The following is a 15,610-nucleotide window of genomic DNA, read 5'->3' as shown; positions in this document are numbered from 1 at the left end:
CTTAATGTGAGTTTTTGTATGTGTGTGTATTCTGCAATTGACTGGCACCTTGTTCAGGATTGTTTCTCTCCTTGCACCATCTGCTCCTGGAAGTGAAATCCAGATTAAGCATGTTTCAGAAAGTATGTTCCTATGAACTGAATATTTCAACTTTTCAAGTAATCACAAAATAAACACATTTTTAGGTAATGCAGATTGATGTTTACAAATTTGTTCTGTAAAGTGCAAGAGTATTGGTCCAATCCCTAGTACTGCCTGGCTAAGCAAATCACATAATCTCCTAGACTTTGTAAATAATTAGTAATCCAGCCATTCTGAGGAAAAGGGCATTTATCCCATGTGGATATTTAGTACTTTAATAAGATAAGGATTACAGACCTAAACAGCGGTCACTGTTTAGCTGTGCTTCCAAAGCAAAGCAATGACCACTCAAGTTACATTGTAAAATTGATTGTAAGCAGTTTATTATCAGAGTATACTGGTTAAAAAAATGTGCACATGAGCCTCTCAAATTAATTCTAAACAAAAATGTAAAATGTACCTCAAGAAAAGCATATCATCAGAGTAGAGACCATTGATAACACCACTTTCTTTTTCCAGAGCAAGCATACTGATATGAAGCCTTCTTGAGTTGAGAAAATCCAAAATCAGCTTGATGATCTCCACCTCCTTAATGTTTACTGTTTCTTCCGCTGTCATATTGTCAGCTTTGCAATAAACTGTAAAGTCAAGAAACAGCTATATGTTAGGTGGAAGCAAGAGACAGTAAATTTTCAAATTCCAAATTAAGAACTACAAATACTTTTTGTCAAGCATGGAATAAAAATGGGCGGCACGGTGGCGCAGTGGGTAGCGCTGCTGCCTCGCAGTTGGGAGACCTGGGGACCTGGGTTCGCTTCCCAGGTCCTCCCTGCGTGGAGTTTGCATGTTCTCCCCGTGTCTGCGTGGGTTTCCTCCGGGCGCTCCGGTTTCCTCCCACAGTCCATGCAGGTTAGGTGGATTGGCGATTCTAAATTGGCCCTAGTGTGTGCTTGGTGTGTGGGTGTGTTTGTGTGTGTCCTGCGGTGGGTTGGCACCCTGCCCGGGATTGGTTCCTGCCTTGTGCCCTGTGTTGGCTGGGATTGGCTCCAGCAGACCCCCGTGACCCTGTGTTCGGATTCAGCGGGTTGGAAAATGGATGGATGGATGGATGGAATAAAAACTGCTTCAACGTGTGACAGGGAAAAAAATCATCTGCCCTTTACCTACTACTTAAAACACAATCAACAGCACAGACTGTTAAAACAGCATCACCAGCATTACAGGTATAACTGTGCAAAAATAGCCTTCTTCATTTAGAACTCTAACATTACATAATGTACCATGTGCAAACCACTTAATCCATCTCAGGGTTGCAGAAGCTGGAGTGTATCCTGGCAGTTTTGGGTGTAAAGCAGGATCTAACTCTGGACAGGTTGCATCTCATACCCATACTCCTTATCTTCTTCTTTCTCTTCATCTCTTCTCATTTCTACATCGATGTGCCCAATCAACCCTCTCCATACAGCTTGGTCCTGCATTCCCACCAGTTAGACACCTTTCCCTCAAATCTTCTTTTACTTTATTTATCCACATCCACTTCAGTCTTTCTCATTTTCACTTTCCCTATACTTCTATTCCCATCACTCTTTTGCTTACAAGTTCATTGTGTCTTCTCGTCACATGTACAAACCACTTTCCTGTACTTTCTTAGATATCTCCCCTACTTTTGCTGTACTTTGATTATCTCATTCTTACTCTGTCCTTCTTTGTAACTCCACATATTCATCTCAACATTCTCATTTTTAGCCACATCCAAGTTCTCCTGTGCTCCTTTCACTGTCTGTGTCTCAGCTCAATACATCATTGCTAGTCTTACCACTGTCATAATAATCTTACCTTTGAGCTTTGTCTTAACTCTTGAATCAGAAAACACTCCTGATATCTTCTTCCAAATGTTCCATCAATACTGTACTCTGTGGGTTATCTTTGCATCAAATTATCCTTCTTGGGCTACCACTTATCCCAGATATTTTAACTAATTCACTCTTTTCAATAGTCATCCTTGCAGGCTAACTTCTGAATCCTGATTATGATTAAACCTCACCTATTGTCTTTCTATTTATGTTTAATCCTCTATCTTCCAAAGCTCTCCAACCTCCTCTCCACATCTTCCTTTCTGGTGCTATACAACATAATATCAACAGCAAAAAGCATGCACAGGGGCAAATGGTCTTTTATCAAACGAGTCAACACATCCCTAACCAGATCAAAGAGGTAAGGGCTTAAAGAAGATCCCTGGTGCCAACCTGCTCTAATTGGGATGTTGTTCATTGTCTAACACTGCTTCTAACACGAACGTTCACTCCCAGGCTCATACATACAGTATCTGGACAATCTTTAAATACATCTATGCTACTCCTTACTCCCTCATGCACCTCCAGACCTCTTGAAATGGCATCCTATGATAAGCCTTCTCCAAATCAATAAACACCATATGCAAGCTTTTCTGTTTTTCTTGAGACTTCCCTATGAGCTGTTAAGACAACATTAGTTGTTCCTGTGCCTGACATAAAATCAAACTGCTCCTCACCTATGACCATCTTTTCCCTAAGCCTTCCCTCTATAATACTTTTCCAGATTTCATCCTGTACGACTTCAGCTTTATCCACCCAGTTACCACCCTGCTGGTATTTTCTCTTGCTTGTAGATCTTCTGCATTAGATCCCACAATACATCTACTCCCTCTTCCCCTAATCTCTTCTAGACAGCCACTGGTATTTTATCTGGTCTTGTCTTTCTAAAACCCACATCTTCAGAGATTTGGAAGGGATACCAAAATATTCTTTTGAAGCTAAAACAATTCTATGCATTTTGTTCCCATTTGGAAGCCTGTGACGAGCAATCTCTACTTTTTGGTTCACTGTGTTAGATCTTCTGAACTTGTACAGTATTAATAATCGGGCCAAGAGCTATAGTTCTATTAACTTATGACAAACCTTGCATTAAGATAATACTCAGGCCATTACAGACTTCAATTACAAGTGTGCTAAATTAAAGTTTTATGAGGTTCAAATGTTGAAGCTGCTTAAAAAATGTACAATACTAAGGAATACTTAATGTCACATACATTATAGATGGCGCACAATAGCAATGTCTACACATCCTAAAAATAAATGTGGGGAAAAAATTGCACTAAGCTAAGTGGATTGTTATGTGAAGAGAGGTGTCGCCTTCTGTGGATAATACGGAGTATGAATGCCAAGACTTCTGCAAATATATTTTGCTGCCAACTGTCTCTGATCAAAAGCTAGCAAAACTAATTCCAAATAATCAACATAATACAGTAATAGGAAAATACCATATATAAAAAAACAACGTGTATGCAAGGTGGCATGGTGGTGCAGTGGTAGGGCTGCTGCTTCGCAGTAAGGAGACCTGGGTTCGCTACCCGGGTCCTCCCTGCGTGGAGTTTGCATGTTCTCTCCTTGTTTGCTTGGGTTTCCTCCAGGTGCTCTGGTTTCCTCCCACAGTCCAAAGCCATGCAGGTTAATTGTGCTTGGTGTGTGGGTGTGTGTGTGTCCTTCGGTGGGTTGCCCGGGGTTTGTTCCTGCCTTGTGCCCTGTGCTGATTGGGATTGGCTCCAGCAGAGCCCCGTGACCCTGTGTTTGGATATAGTGGGTTGGCCAATGACTGACTAACAATGTGTATGCAGCATAAGATTTAACATTGCAGTCAGTAGCATTGTGAATATACTGTACATCTCTTAAGAAATAATTCAGCATCACTTACACAAACAAAAACAAATTCACTTTATAAAGTTTGACTATCATAAAGCAGCAAATAAAATAAAACAAATCAGGGACTGTGCTTTTACAAAGAGTGCTCAACAATTCTAAATCTTTACTTTTATGTTGAAGTAATACATCTCAATAAACAAAGAATCTGTATTTTTTTTTAGAAATGTTAATATTCTGTTAGCAAAAATTCTGACAATGTCATGATGGTGCAATTTAATGTTATTACAACTGCCACCTCAAAGTTCCAAGGACCTAGGCCTCTGTCTGTGTGAAGTTTTCCGGCTCCACTAATTTTTGTAACTTTTCTCCACTTCACCGGTTCCTGGCACATTTTGAAGATGTGCACTTTTGATTAATTGGCACCTCTCAAATGTCCTGGTGTGACGATTGGGTGTGGTATGGTAGATCGTTAAGCAATCTCATGCTTAATGTTCCCGAGATAAGCTAGGGCTCTTCACAACCCTGTCATTTTTTGGAAAATAGTTAAATGAATGAACAAAAAACACAAATGGCAGTAGGCAGACATAATTTTACCTTCATTTTAAAATGAAATGTTATAATAGTTAAAATTCATTTCATTTATTCATTCATTCAGTCATTTTGTAAACTTGTCAGGAGAATTCTAAGTGAAAATATTATTATTAAAGATATGCTGTACATTTCCTTTTCATCTTTTTACTTAAACATTCACAATTGCATTTTCACATATAATTTTACAATCATGGAGGGGAAGTCCATTCTCACACATCCCAGCTCAGGCAATATAAAATTACCAAGCAACCTAAATCGCACATCTTTAAGATCTGAGAGGACACTGGCATAATTGAAGAAAATCTACGCAGATACATAGAGAACATGTAAACTCCATACAGACTGTGGTTTGAACCCAGCATGGCCAATTCCTATGCCACTGCGCTAACCTAAAATTAAAACAAACAGTTATTTAATTAAACTATTACAGAATGAGAAGACCTATGGTAGTACAACTTGGGTCTAACAACAGAGGAGGGCTTATTGGAGTTAAAAATGTGTCTATATTTTCTTGTATATATTTTCCGTTGGTGTTTTCAGCATTATAATTTGTAGTTTAGTTGCATGTAATTTTTGTTATTTTCCTAACTATATTGCATTTGCAGTTAGAGTATAGAATTCTGTGCTAAGTGGAAGTATGCATTATACAGTATAAGAACTGACCTAAAAAAAAAAAATCTGAAACATAAATATATTTATTTAAGTGCTTTTATCTTTAGTAACTTACAAATCACAAATGTATAACACAGCTGTTTCCATATTTATATAGGGCGAGTACCGACATGTTAAATAATTTGTTCAGGGTCATGCAGTGAGTCAGTGATTGAAACTGAACCACCAACTTTGTGGTTTATATGCCAATACTTTAGACATCAGGTCACACTGTCTGCCAAAACAGAATTTATTTGTTGATGTGGATCGTGTGGTCATTTTTCAATGAATGCAACAAAAACCTTTGTTCTCTTTACAATGAATATTCACGGTTGTAGCATAACTAGAGAATCAGGACATAACTAGGACAGCAATTAAAAAGCTTGGATTAGTCGGGGGTGGGAGCTCCGCTGACTCAGATTTCTCCTATTAAAAAGATTATTGCTCAGCAATGTGCACACTTTTTTTTCCATGCCCAATGAATCTGACTTTACAAACTATACAAATACTTTTCAGACTTCACCAACTACTGTATATAAATAACTTTAATATGAAGTTACTTTAATCGAAAGTAACTTAAAAAATCAAAGGTGGTCAAATACAAACACCAGAGAGCCATAAAAGAGCTAAGCCATATAAACTAACACTATTTGATACATGTTGGAGCTGACATTTCAACCTTTTTCAGCTTCCTCAACTGCATACTGTACTTGAAGGATCTGGATTACGGCAGGTTTAGATTTTCATTTGAGTGACCTGCTATATTAAGTTTGTTTACAAGCAATGGTCTCTTCGGATCACATAATAATACAAAGCAATAAGTGGATGTGTCACACAACTCAACAGAAACAATGCCTTCACTTGGATATGAAACCACTTTTTAAAAGTGGCAAGTGCTATGATGTCATTATTTTAAATAAAACAACAGAAGCTGCATTTTAAACTGTACATTATGACGTAAATTACTACATTGTGTGTTATCATTTTACATTTGTTGTCACTGCAGAGTGCACGTATGCACAGTACTTTGCCCCATGTCCTGAGTTTTTCAATTTCTAGCCCAGGCACAGTGGAGTTTACAGGTTCTCCGCCAACTCAACAGACATGCATATTAAAGTAATTGGCAATTCTAAAATGATCCTGCCATGCGTCAAGTGAATGTGCTGTGCAACTGACTGATGCTTTATCCAGGGCTGGTTCTTGCTCCGCACCTGATGATAGCAGGATGGGCAACACAATCACATGAAATAGATAGATGGATAACTTTGCATACCTTGCAATAAAATAAAGGATTATATTCCATCCTATTTTGTCCAGCATTACACATGGGCAAAATAAATATTATAGTCTGAAGTATCATAATTTAGCATGCACCACGCATGACGTATCTTTGCTAAACTATGGAAAAGTGACTTGAACTATCTGGTACAGTGCTTGACTGGTTAAAGCCATATTTATCAGACCGTGAGTAGTTTTTATTCTAATGGGTAATAACAAATCTCTGTCTGCCCCAGTACACCATGTTGTCCCTAAGGGTTCAGTTGTGAGGACTAATCTGATCAATATCTCTATGTTATCCAAATCATAAGGAAATGCATCTTGAGTTATCATTGTCATCTATACTGGTGTAAAAAACTACATGTATTTCATCTTTAACCTCCTTACCAATAATCTCAAAAAATAAAGTCATGGATGCAACAAAATTTTCATCAACTAAAAGGTTCAAAGATTTAAGAGGTGCTCATTCATCAATAAAAAATATATATAAATAATTGCATTCTATCTGTTGATAATATTAAGGAACTTTTGAGAGCCAGCTCATAGCTGAAGCACACATTAAAACTTTACCAAAATGTCCTTCTTCAATCCTTTTAATACTTCATGCCTTTTTCACCTATCATATAGATTACTGTATTGCACTTTTCTTCAGTCTGCCAGGACATTCACTTGAGAAGCTCCGGTGTGTAAAAAGCTAAAGTTTTCCCTGAAGACAAGATCTACCTATGCGCAAAACCATGCGCTCCGATTCCTACTCATCATCACCCCTGTACTCTCACATTTACACTGGCTCCCTGTGCATGAATGCATTACATTTAAATCTTTTATTCTTACATACAAAGTAGTCCACGGCACAGCTCCTCATTACAACTGTGACTTTGACAGTCCTTAAACCCTCTTGCACTCTCTGCGTTCTGCTGGCTCAGCAGATGCTAGAAACACCCTGAGACGTGACTGCTTTAAGAAACTTCTGAAAACACATGTATTCTACATAACTTTTAAAATTTTTTAAAAATTTTAGGTTTTATTTTCTTTTACTTGAATTTTCTTTGCATCATCTTATGTTGTATGTTTCATTATCCTATTTAGTTTGAATATTTTACTGTATGTTACATATTGTTTTTAATGTCATTTACCACATAGTTTATACTTATTTTACTTTTTGTTATGCCTTATAGCACCTTGAATTTAAAAAGTGTATCATAAATAAAACATATTCTTATTGTTACTAAACTTTCACTGAGTGTTTATCACCGTAAGCTCTGCTGTACCCCATTGTAAATCACATAATATAGCGCACAATGTTCCAATGTGCTACCTTCATTGATAAAATAAAGCATGGCAATACATAATTTATTCAGAATAATGTGTTAGATGAAGAAAAAAATATAAAGTGCACAGTTAAACCATTGATTAGCATGTATATACCATTTACAATTAGCACTTGTTAATGTACAGATAAAGAAAAAGATATTTCTATCTGTACTGAACCACAACTCCAACTTCACATAATGTCACTATATATATAAAACAGTATTATTAGCATCCACAAAAGATGTCCTCCAGTAGAGTTACTGGGGCTGAAGGTAGGAATGCAGGACGTAAGACCAGTCAACCACCAGGCACACTCACCCAGTGAGGTGTTTTAAACCTTATAGGGAGTTTGGGCAAGTCACTTAACCCACCTGGACCCCAAATACATATACAAAAGTTGTATATTATGTTCTCATTTTTTGTTTAATTGAATAAAGGCATCTGTCAAATGCACTATATAATAATAACAACAACAATAATAATAATAATTGTGATTATTGTAAATACTGAATAGTTTTTAAACGCCTTGTGATTTGCTTCAAAAACTGAGCACTAATAAAGTTCTGTCAATCTATGTGTCTATCTACCCACCGTGCACTTACTTGTTTCAGAATTGTGTGGTACATGTGTATTTGAGGATGCAGTGATTATATTCTTACAGTGGTACATCCATCCAACCTTTATGGGGAGGATAATTAAAAATTCCAACACAGTTATAGTTAATAACTACTAACAGCACCATTTAAACACAGATCACATAAATCTGAAAGGGCTGCAGACCAAAATCTAATACTTCTTCATACTATGATGGGGTACAGCAAAATGGTCCCCAATCGGACTCTTTGTTAAGATCCTCCACCCCTCCCAAATGACAGGAGGAGTCTCATTATTTGGCAGGAAAGCGGCAAAGCCTTCACTGCGCAGTTTCCCATCGAATCTTAACGGCTACCCGGATTTGGCAGGGTGTCTTCACTAAGAACCACTACCCCAAACTGTCGAGCAGAAATACTCAGATGACAAATTACTAGGGCGGTGCTAATTATAGCCCTTACGTGCTGAGAAAATGATGAATACCGCATTCTTTAGCTTTGAATGTGCGGCTTTTTGCTACAGTGCAATTGCCACTTCACACAAAACGAGCTTCTTGGATAAACAGTAAGACACAACCTTACATAAAAAGTGGTGAAATTAACGCCCTGGAGAACTAGAAACGATATATCAACCTATGCTGGCCGTTCGGGAGGGTCGGCGTCCGCACCCGCATCGCAGAACCGTAGCGCCGTGACAGCAGATACCGAGGTGCAGCATCCCCGTTTCTGCGCATCGCGTAAACGCCCTTTAAAGCTCACCTCGTCACTCCTATAAACTCATGGATCGCAGATGTTGATCCTCTTCCTTTCCCACTGCCACGCTACAATTTTAAATCCACCTAATTCCCCCTTTCCCCCCACAGACTTCAGCTCCGCTTCTCCCTTGTTTTGTGTTGTCGTCTCCTCCCACCCTGCTGTCTGCTGAAAACGACTCTCCGGTTGTCAAGCGGCTCGCGGCTCTCAGCCAATCAGCGGCGAGTAAACCTCAGCCGGCTAGCATGAGGCCCCGCGGCTGTCTATCGAACTGCCTCCTCGAGAAGGCGCACCAGAAGGTTGAAACGCCGAACTGGGGCGACTGTACTGTGAATATAAGGAAGAGAAATGTATGAGGAGTAATCTTTAAAGCTGAAGAAAAGAGGAATTCTGTCTTTAACTGGAAACTTCAAAACGGGTCATCGAGTGCACAAACCGCCCACAGGACTTCCCGATGTCTGTCTTCCAGTCGAAATACCTTCTCGTGGACAGCCAAAGTAGAGCTGAGCGATAAGGTTGGCGAGCTGATACCTGGTCATTTAAGGCATGCCGCTGCCATTTACTCTTCCAAACGTCCACCTTACGCAGCATTCACTTGCCGGGTTTGCGGGGACCTGGTGAGCAAATCCAGGCAACAGTGGATACAAAGGCAGGAACTTGCTAGCCGTAGACTGGATGCCGAATAGCTTTTTATTATTTATTGGCGCACTCTTAATTCTTTTGTAACGGTTTCATTACATACAAACTCGTCTAAACAATCCGCGAACCATGATAATATTTACGTGAAAAATGTCATCAGAATACAACTGACTATTATAACAATCGGGAGAGGGGGCGGACCGATTTTTTTTCCATTGCTAGCGCATGGGTCACACGCCCGGACCAAAGCATGGAAAAGGGTCTGTGCGTGATCATCTTCGTACAGCAATACATTCAACGGGTAGTGGATTAGCGCACTCAAAATTAGTAATTCTGCAACGGCGATATTGACTGAATGGAGATTGAAAAATTTATAAACGGCGTGCTTAAGAAGAGCTGGGTATCAGATCGTTAAGTTAGTAGGTTCAGTCAGATAATATACCAAAGAATATCTGGACGTGTTATCGAATATATATGTATTGTAATCGTGGATGTACATCAGATCACCAAGCTGATCCTTGTCTTAATCTTAATCACAGACCCATCATGTATATTGTGTTTTTATATCCATCCACTTCTTTAATATGGTGCTGATGATGCAGTGGACCATATCCAGAGTTCCTGAATACAGCCTAAGTGGGATATGCATAACAGTGCCCTAAATATCTCTGTTTTCAGAGATGGGTTTAGCTGCAGAACTCCAAACCTCAGTGATTCAGTAGCTTCCCTGGACAGTCAATTGGTTTTCTTGGCTTGTGTCAGATAATCCTCCTCCAACCCTAATCTTAACCATAGTGTAACCAGGTTTTATCACTGACATATAATATAAAGTGACAATGGAGTAGATCTCCGGAGATCGCAGCTAGAATCTATTGAATTTTCACAGAGCTTTCCAACTGGGTGCCCCTGGTTTGGCTGCACCACTACCAGTTCAGTTACATAAACGTCAGCAGTAGATATTATGTCAACAAAATAGACAACCAATGTGTCCCACAGTGACATTTTACTATCTAAACGTATTGAATTGCTTTGTTAATTTTTCTTGTAGAATTTTCAAAAGTTGACACAGCAGAACATTTACCATCTGCAAGAGACAACATATTAATTTGTTTTTCCCATTGCAGATGGAAGAAGAAGCATGCATACCTGAGGTAGCATCACTTTACTTTTAAAGTGAGTTTTCAAATGCATCATTCCAGGCATTGTGGATCATATGCATAGTCATTTGGAAAGGCAGATGTACAATTATGATTGCTGGTTTGAGTATTGTCTCCATATAAAAACGTGTAGATTACACTGTTTTAAGAATCTATGTATGCCCTTTAAATGTGCCTTTTGCTGGAGTGGGACTGAAAAACATCAGTATTGTGCAGACCTTTTCTTCCCCTCTCCCTTTATTTGTAAGCTTGACTTTTTGTGTGTGCAGTCCATAAGCCTGCTTAAGAGTTTTAGGGCTAGGCCTACATTTTTGTTTCTAAGCCATATTGGAACTTTAAGACCTAGTTTTTGAATTGAGTTTTTGAGCCCTGCAATTCATAAAACCATTCACTTAAGATACAGCATCACCATAGAATATATTTTTAAGGAATGGACAATTTTTACCTGCTGCTGTCTTTAAAAATAAGCACATATTCAGCCTTTTTTAACCCTTATCATTATTCAACTTAATCAATTCATTAGGTATCAGTTCCTTTAGAAATGTTTATATAGATATTATCTATGCATATTCTGTCCCATAAATATACTATGCAAAAAATTAAGGGAGCCTTTAATCATCACAGTCTAACACCAAGTCATTTAAGCATCAGGGACATCAATCTATCCATTTAGGAAGCATAACTGATTGTGAATCAATTTCACCTGCATTGGTGTAAATGAAAGTGGCAACAGGTGCACCAGGGAGGCAAAAGCAAGACAACCCCCAAAAAGAGAATGGTTTGGCAGGTGGTGGCCACAGACAATTGCTCTGTCTTTATCCTTCCTGACTGATTCTCTTCTAGTTTTGCATTTTGCTAATGCCCTTGTCACTACTGATAGCATGAGGTGGTATTTGCAGCCAATTCAGGTTGCACAGATAGTCCAGCTCCTCCAGGATGGCCTATCCATATGTGCCATTGCAAGAATGTTTTCACTGTTTCTCAACAACATGGAGGAGATACCAGGAGACGTGTCGTTACAAAGGAGACCAGTTGGATGTGGTGTCTAGTATCTCCTCCATGCTCTTTAGACCATGCTGGTAGACACAGCGAACCTTGTTACAGTACATATGGAGGAGCGGGACTACCTGTACAATTTGATCCAGTCGCAGGTACCGCCTCATGCTACCAGTAGTGACAAGGACACTATCAAAACATAAAACTAGAGAAGAATCAGTTGGGAAGGATAAGGACAGAACAATTGTCTGTGGCGACCACCTGCCACACCATCCATTTTTGGGGGTTATCTTGCTTTTGCCTCCCCAGTTAACCTGTTGTCACTTTCATTTGCACCAAAGCAGGTGAAGTTGATTCACAATCATTTATACTTCCTAACTGGACAGATTGATATCCGTGAAGCTTAACTGAGTTGTTGTTAGACTATGATGATTTAAGTGCTCCATTATTTTGTTTGAGCAGTGTATAATCTACCAACAACATATACAGTACAGTATATACAAGCTAGACAGTTTGTGAAAAACAGTATGTCTGTTGTTCCTTCATGCACTCCTAGATTTTCTCAGATGGCAATTAAAATTTCAGAGAATGATTGGAACTCAGTTATTAAAATACATTCCTCTTCAGTTTGTACTAACTACTACCAAATCCAAGGAAACAAATCACACATTGCACACACATATCTCATTTTAAACTACCAAAAAGGTGTTCAGGACAGGATCAGGGTCACTCAGATCACTGCAGTTTAACATCTTTGCATACTTCTCCCTATCACCTTAACAGCAATATGTTGATCCACAAAAGATGGGATAAAATCTTAAACAGCATTTCCCAACCTGTGGGCATTGCAGGTGGACCACGGCTGACCCTGGACGAAACTCTGATTCACAGCATTAGCACCGCAGGTAGAATGTGGACGACCTTGGACAAAACCCCATCCACAGATCCCATGATCATACTCGATAGACAGCATCAACCTCCATTCTGACAATTGTGCTCGATTCACCAATGATGAAGAGCACTGATGATCATACTTGATTCATTTGACACTAATGATCAGCCAGGATAACCCCAGCCCACTTTGACAGTTCGACTTGATGTACTGAGGGGGACCACCCCACTCCACCCGCTGAGACAATCAAGCTAAATTCACGGCTGCAAACCAACATGGGTGGCAAATACAATGGCATGTAAAAAAAAAAAAAAAACACACTGGGTTGTAACACCATAAAGGCTAGGACACAATGATATCGAGGAAAATCTATGGTGGTATTCTAGACTACGTTACTGGCATAAAAACTCATCATGCTAAATTGAAAGAATCTTAATTCCCACCACATAACTCCATAGGAAAAGGACATCTTTCGTTATATTAAACTGGAAAAAATGACTCTCTCCATGGAATAGTTCAAGAAATTCTTTTGAACTTGGTAGTGAGAAGTCAAGCAAAATGACCCTTTTTATTGGCTAACTAAAAAGATTACAATATGCAAGCTTTCGAGGCAACTCAGACCCCTTCTTCAGGCCAGATGTTATCATTTGATCTTCGTAAAAACTCATTAATGTTTTTTTAACACAGCATGCCGGGTCTCAGCTTGACCTTGCTGCTGTTTGACTAAACATGAAGAACCAGCCTGTGCTTTTACTTTGTCATGAGACTCCCTGATGTGGATACAGGAAAGAAGCTGTATGTGTTTTGTTTTTTTTTTTAGCTTGATGGATTTTTATTTATTTTTTTTACTTGGAACACATTGACTGGACAGTGTGACAAGAAGAGACCCGAGACATTGTAAAGGTTTGGGGCAGCCACCCGTATAATGTGTTCCTGGCTGCAAAAGTAAACGGTTTGGTAGCTAGTAATGTTTACAAGACAGAGTCCAAAACAGAACTGAATTCCAGAGGAAGGGAGTGAGGCTTTATAGGAAGTCTGGGGGAAGTGATGTCATCCTTGGGGCCAGAAGTGGGGTGTCCCAAGTCAAGGCAGTGGCTCCAGGTGGGATTTCCCGGGAAAGGTCTTCAGGGAACTTAGAAAGAGCGTTAGTGCACCCCGCCACCCCCTGGGCAGATGTGTTACCTTTATTCTCCAAGCCCTTCAGCTGCCTCCTATTCACACGTGTGTGACAACAGCTGCATTGTTTTGGTAAGGGTGTCTCTGACTGAACGCTTTTTAATTTTAAGTGGTTTGCGTTCTTAAAAAAAAAAAAAAAACACTAAAGGAATTGGAACATTTCATAACTTGACATATCCGCACATTTACTAGCTGCATGAGACAACCTATTAATTCATTTTACAAACTTCTTCCACTTTTTTTTCATTTCAGGTTGGACAAAAGCTGGAGCGTGGCCCACTGCTGCTGACCACAAGGCATTAACCGTTTGTGGAGTACATTCAGGTGACACTTAGTGGGTAAATATTATTGTTACTAACTGAACTCGCATGTCTTGAGGGTGTGGGAGTAAACACAGAAAGTTTTAGGGATGTGACAGACAGACACACACGGATTAGATGGGATGGCACTTTGAGGCATGCTTGTATACACAAGCCATTATAACTACAGAAAGATGGAATTGGGACTTGATCAGCAGTCTAGTGAAATTCCATTTAGATTTAGCATTAGTCCTGTGTATGATATTAAACTGCATCCAGCCCTGCAAACGGTCCTCCAACTTGCAGGGAAAACTTAGAGGTTGGTGGCAGGATTGGCACTCCAGCCACTGTAAAAACTTCAAGTAACCATGAAACAGCAGAGAGGACTCCTGTCTGCTCTCTGCAAGAGTAGCTCTGCTGCAGCCACCCACTGCTTGCAATATAAAGAGATTTAATGGGGGGAGACCTTGGGAGCCTCATCCCCAGAAGAGTCAAAATCACCAGAGATCCAGTGGTGTCTGACCTGATGGGGATCAGAACAGATGTGGTGCTGAGGTGTCGCCCACTGCATGGGAACACTTGGGTCCTAATTTGAGGCCTGCCCATCTGGGTAGGCACATGGAACGTCTTGTCTGTCCGGCATGATGATCATGTAGGTGGTGCACTTTTTATTGGTCTGGTCACTCTGATGGCTATCATACTCGAGGAGTAGCTGTTGGTGCGGCGCATCGACTCTTTCCAATGATGTCTAATGTCACTCCTTTCAGTGAGCATATTATGAGACTCGGGTTAAGGCACACTGTGGGTGTCTTGTCTGTTGTCTCAGTGTATGCTCCAACTGTGGTGAGTGAGAAATTCTTTTTGCAACTTTGCTTGGTGGTTGATGGGTGCCCATGAGGTGACACTCCTCTGGTCATAGCTGACTTCAATGCGACCACTGGCACTGACAGGGCTGGCTATGAGAATTGTGTTGATCCACATGGGTCTGGTGACCATGGTGAAAGTGGCTCCATGTTCCTCAACTTTGTAAAAGGTTAGGGGCTGCAGATCACTGGATCCTGGTTCTTGTGCCCTGAGCCGCATCGTTGGACTTGGTATTCCAGTACTGGTGGTGCGGTGAAGGAGATCAATCACATCCTCGTGGGCAGGTGCTGGTGGCTCCTACAGAACTGCAGGGTCTGCAACAGTGCCCAGTTTGTGAATTCTGACCGCAAACTTATTGCTACTCTGAAGATCCAGCTTAGGTCCAGTAGGCTACCACCTACTAGTAGAATGAGGCTGGACCTGGCAAGAATTCAAGATCAAGCTGTTTCTAATGAATCTGCACGCAGTTTTTGTTAGGAACTTGCAGACTTGGGTATTATCGAGAGGCATTTCAGTGCACGGCTTGATGGCAACTCCAGTCTGTACTGGGAACTGAGAAGAGTGGCAGCGAGGGCTCTAAGGACAGATAAGGAGGTGTTTGTTAAAGGAATCTGTAAGCAAGTGACACACCATCTATGGTCTAATGACCCAT

The 15,610-nt window shown here is 40.1% G+C and overlaps 1 protein-coding gene across 1 annotated transcript in view; it reads right to left on the bottom strand.

Moving 5' to 3' along the window:
- The window catches only part of wdr47a (WD repeat domain 47a), a 43,921-nt gene extending 34,812 nt beyond the window's left edge, over positions 1 to 9,109 (bottom strand). Inside the window, 2 exon segments of the mRNA XM_028811068.2 lie at positions 542 to 719; positions 8,942 to 9,109. Of these exon segments, the coding sequence (XP_028666901.1) occupies positions 542 to 699 (158 nt within the window). The 5' untranslated portion in view covers positions 700 to 719; positions 8,942 to 9,109.
- Between the last annotated feature and the right edge of the window lie 6,501 nt (positions 9,110 to 15,610).

Source organism: Erpetoichthys calabaricus, chromosome 10, assembly GCF_900747795.2.
Source record: "Erpetoichthys calabaricus chromosome 10, fErpCal1.3, whole genome shotgun sequence".
NCBI lineage: Eukaryota > Metazoa > Chordata > Cladistia > Polypteriformes > Polypteridae > Erpetoichthys > Erpetoichthys calabaricus.
The sequence above is the reverse complement of the archived record's forward strand: the minus strand, read 5'-3'. Positions and strand labels throughout refer to the sequence as shown.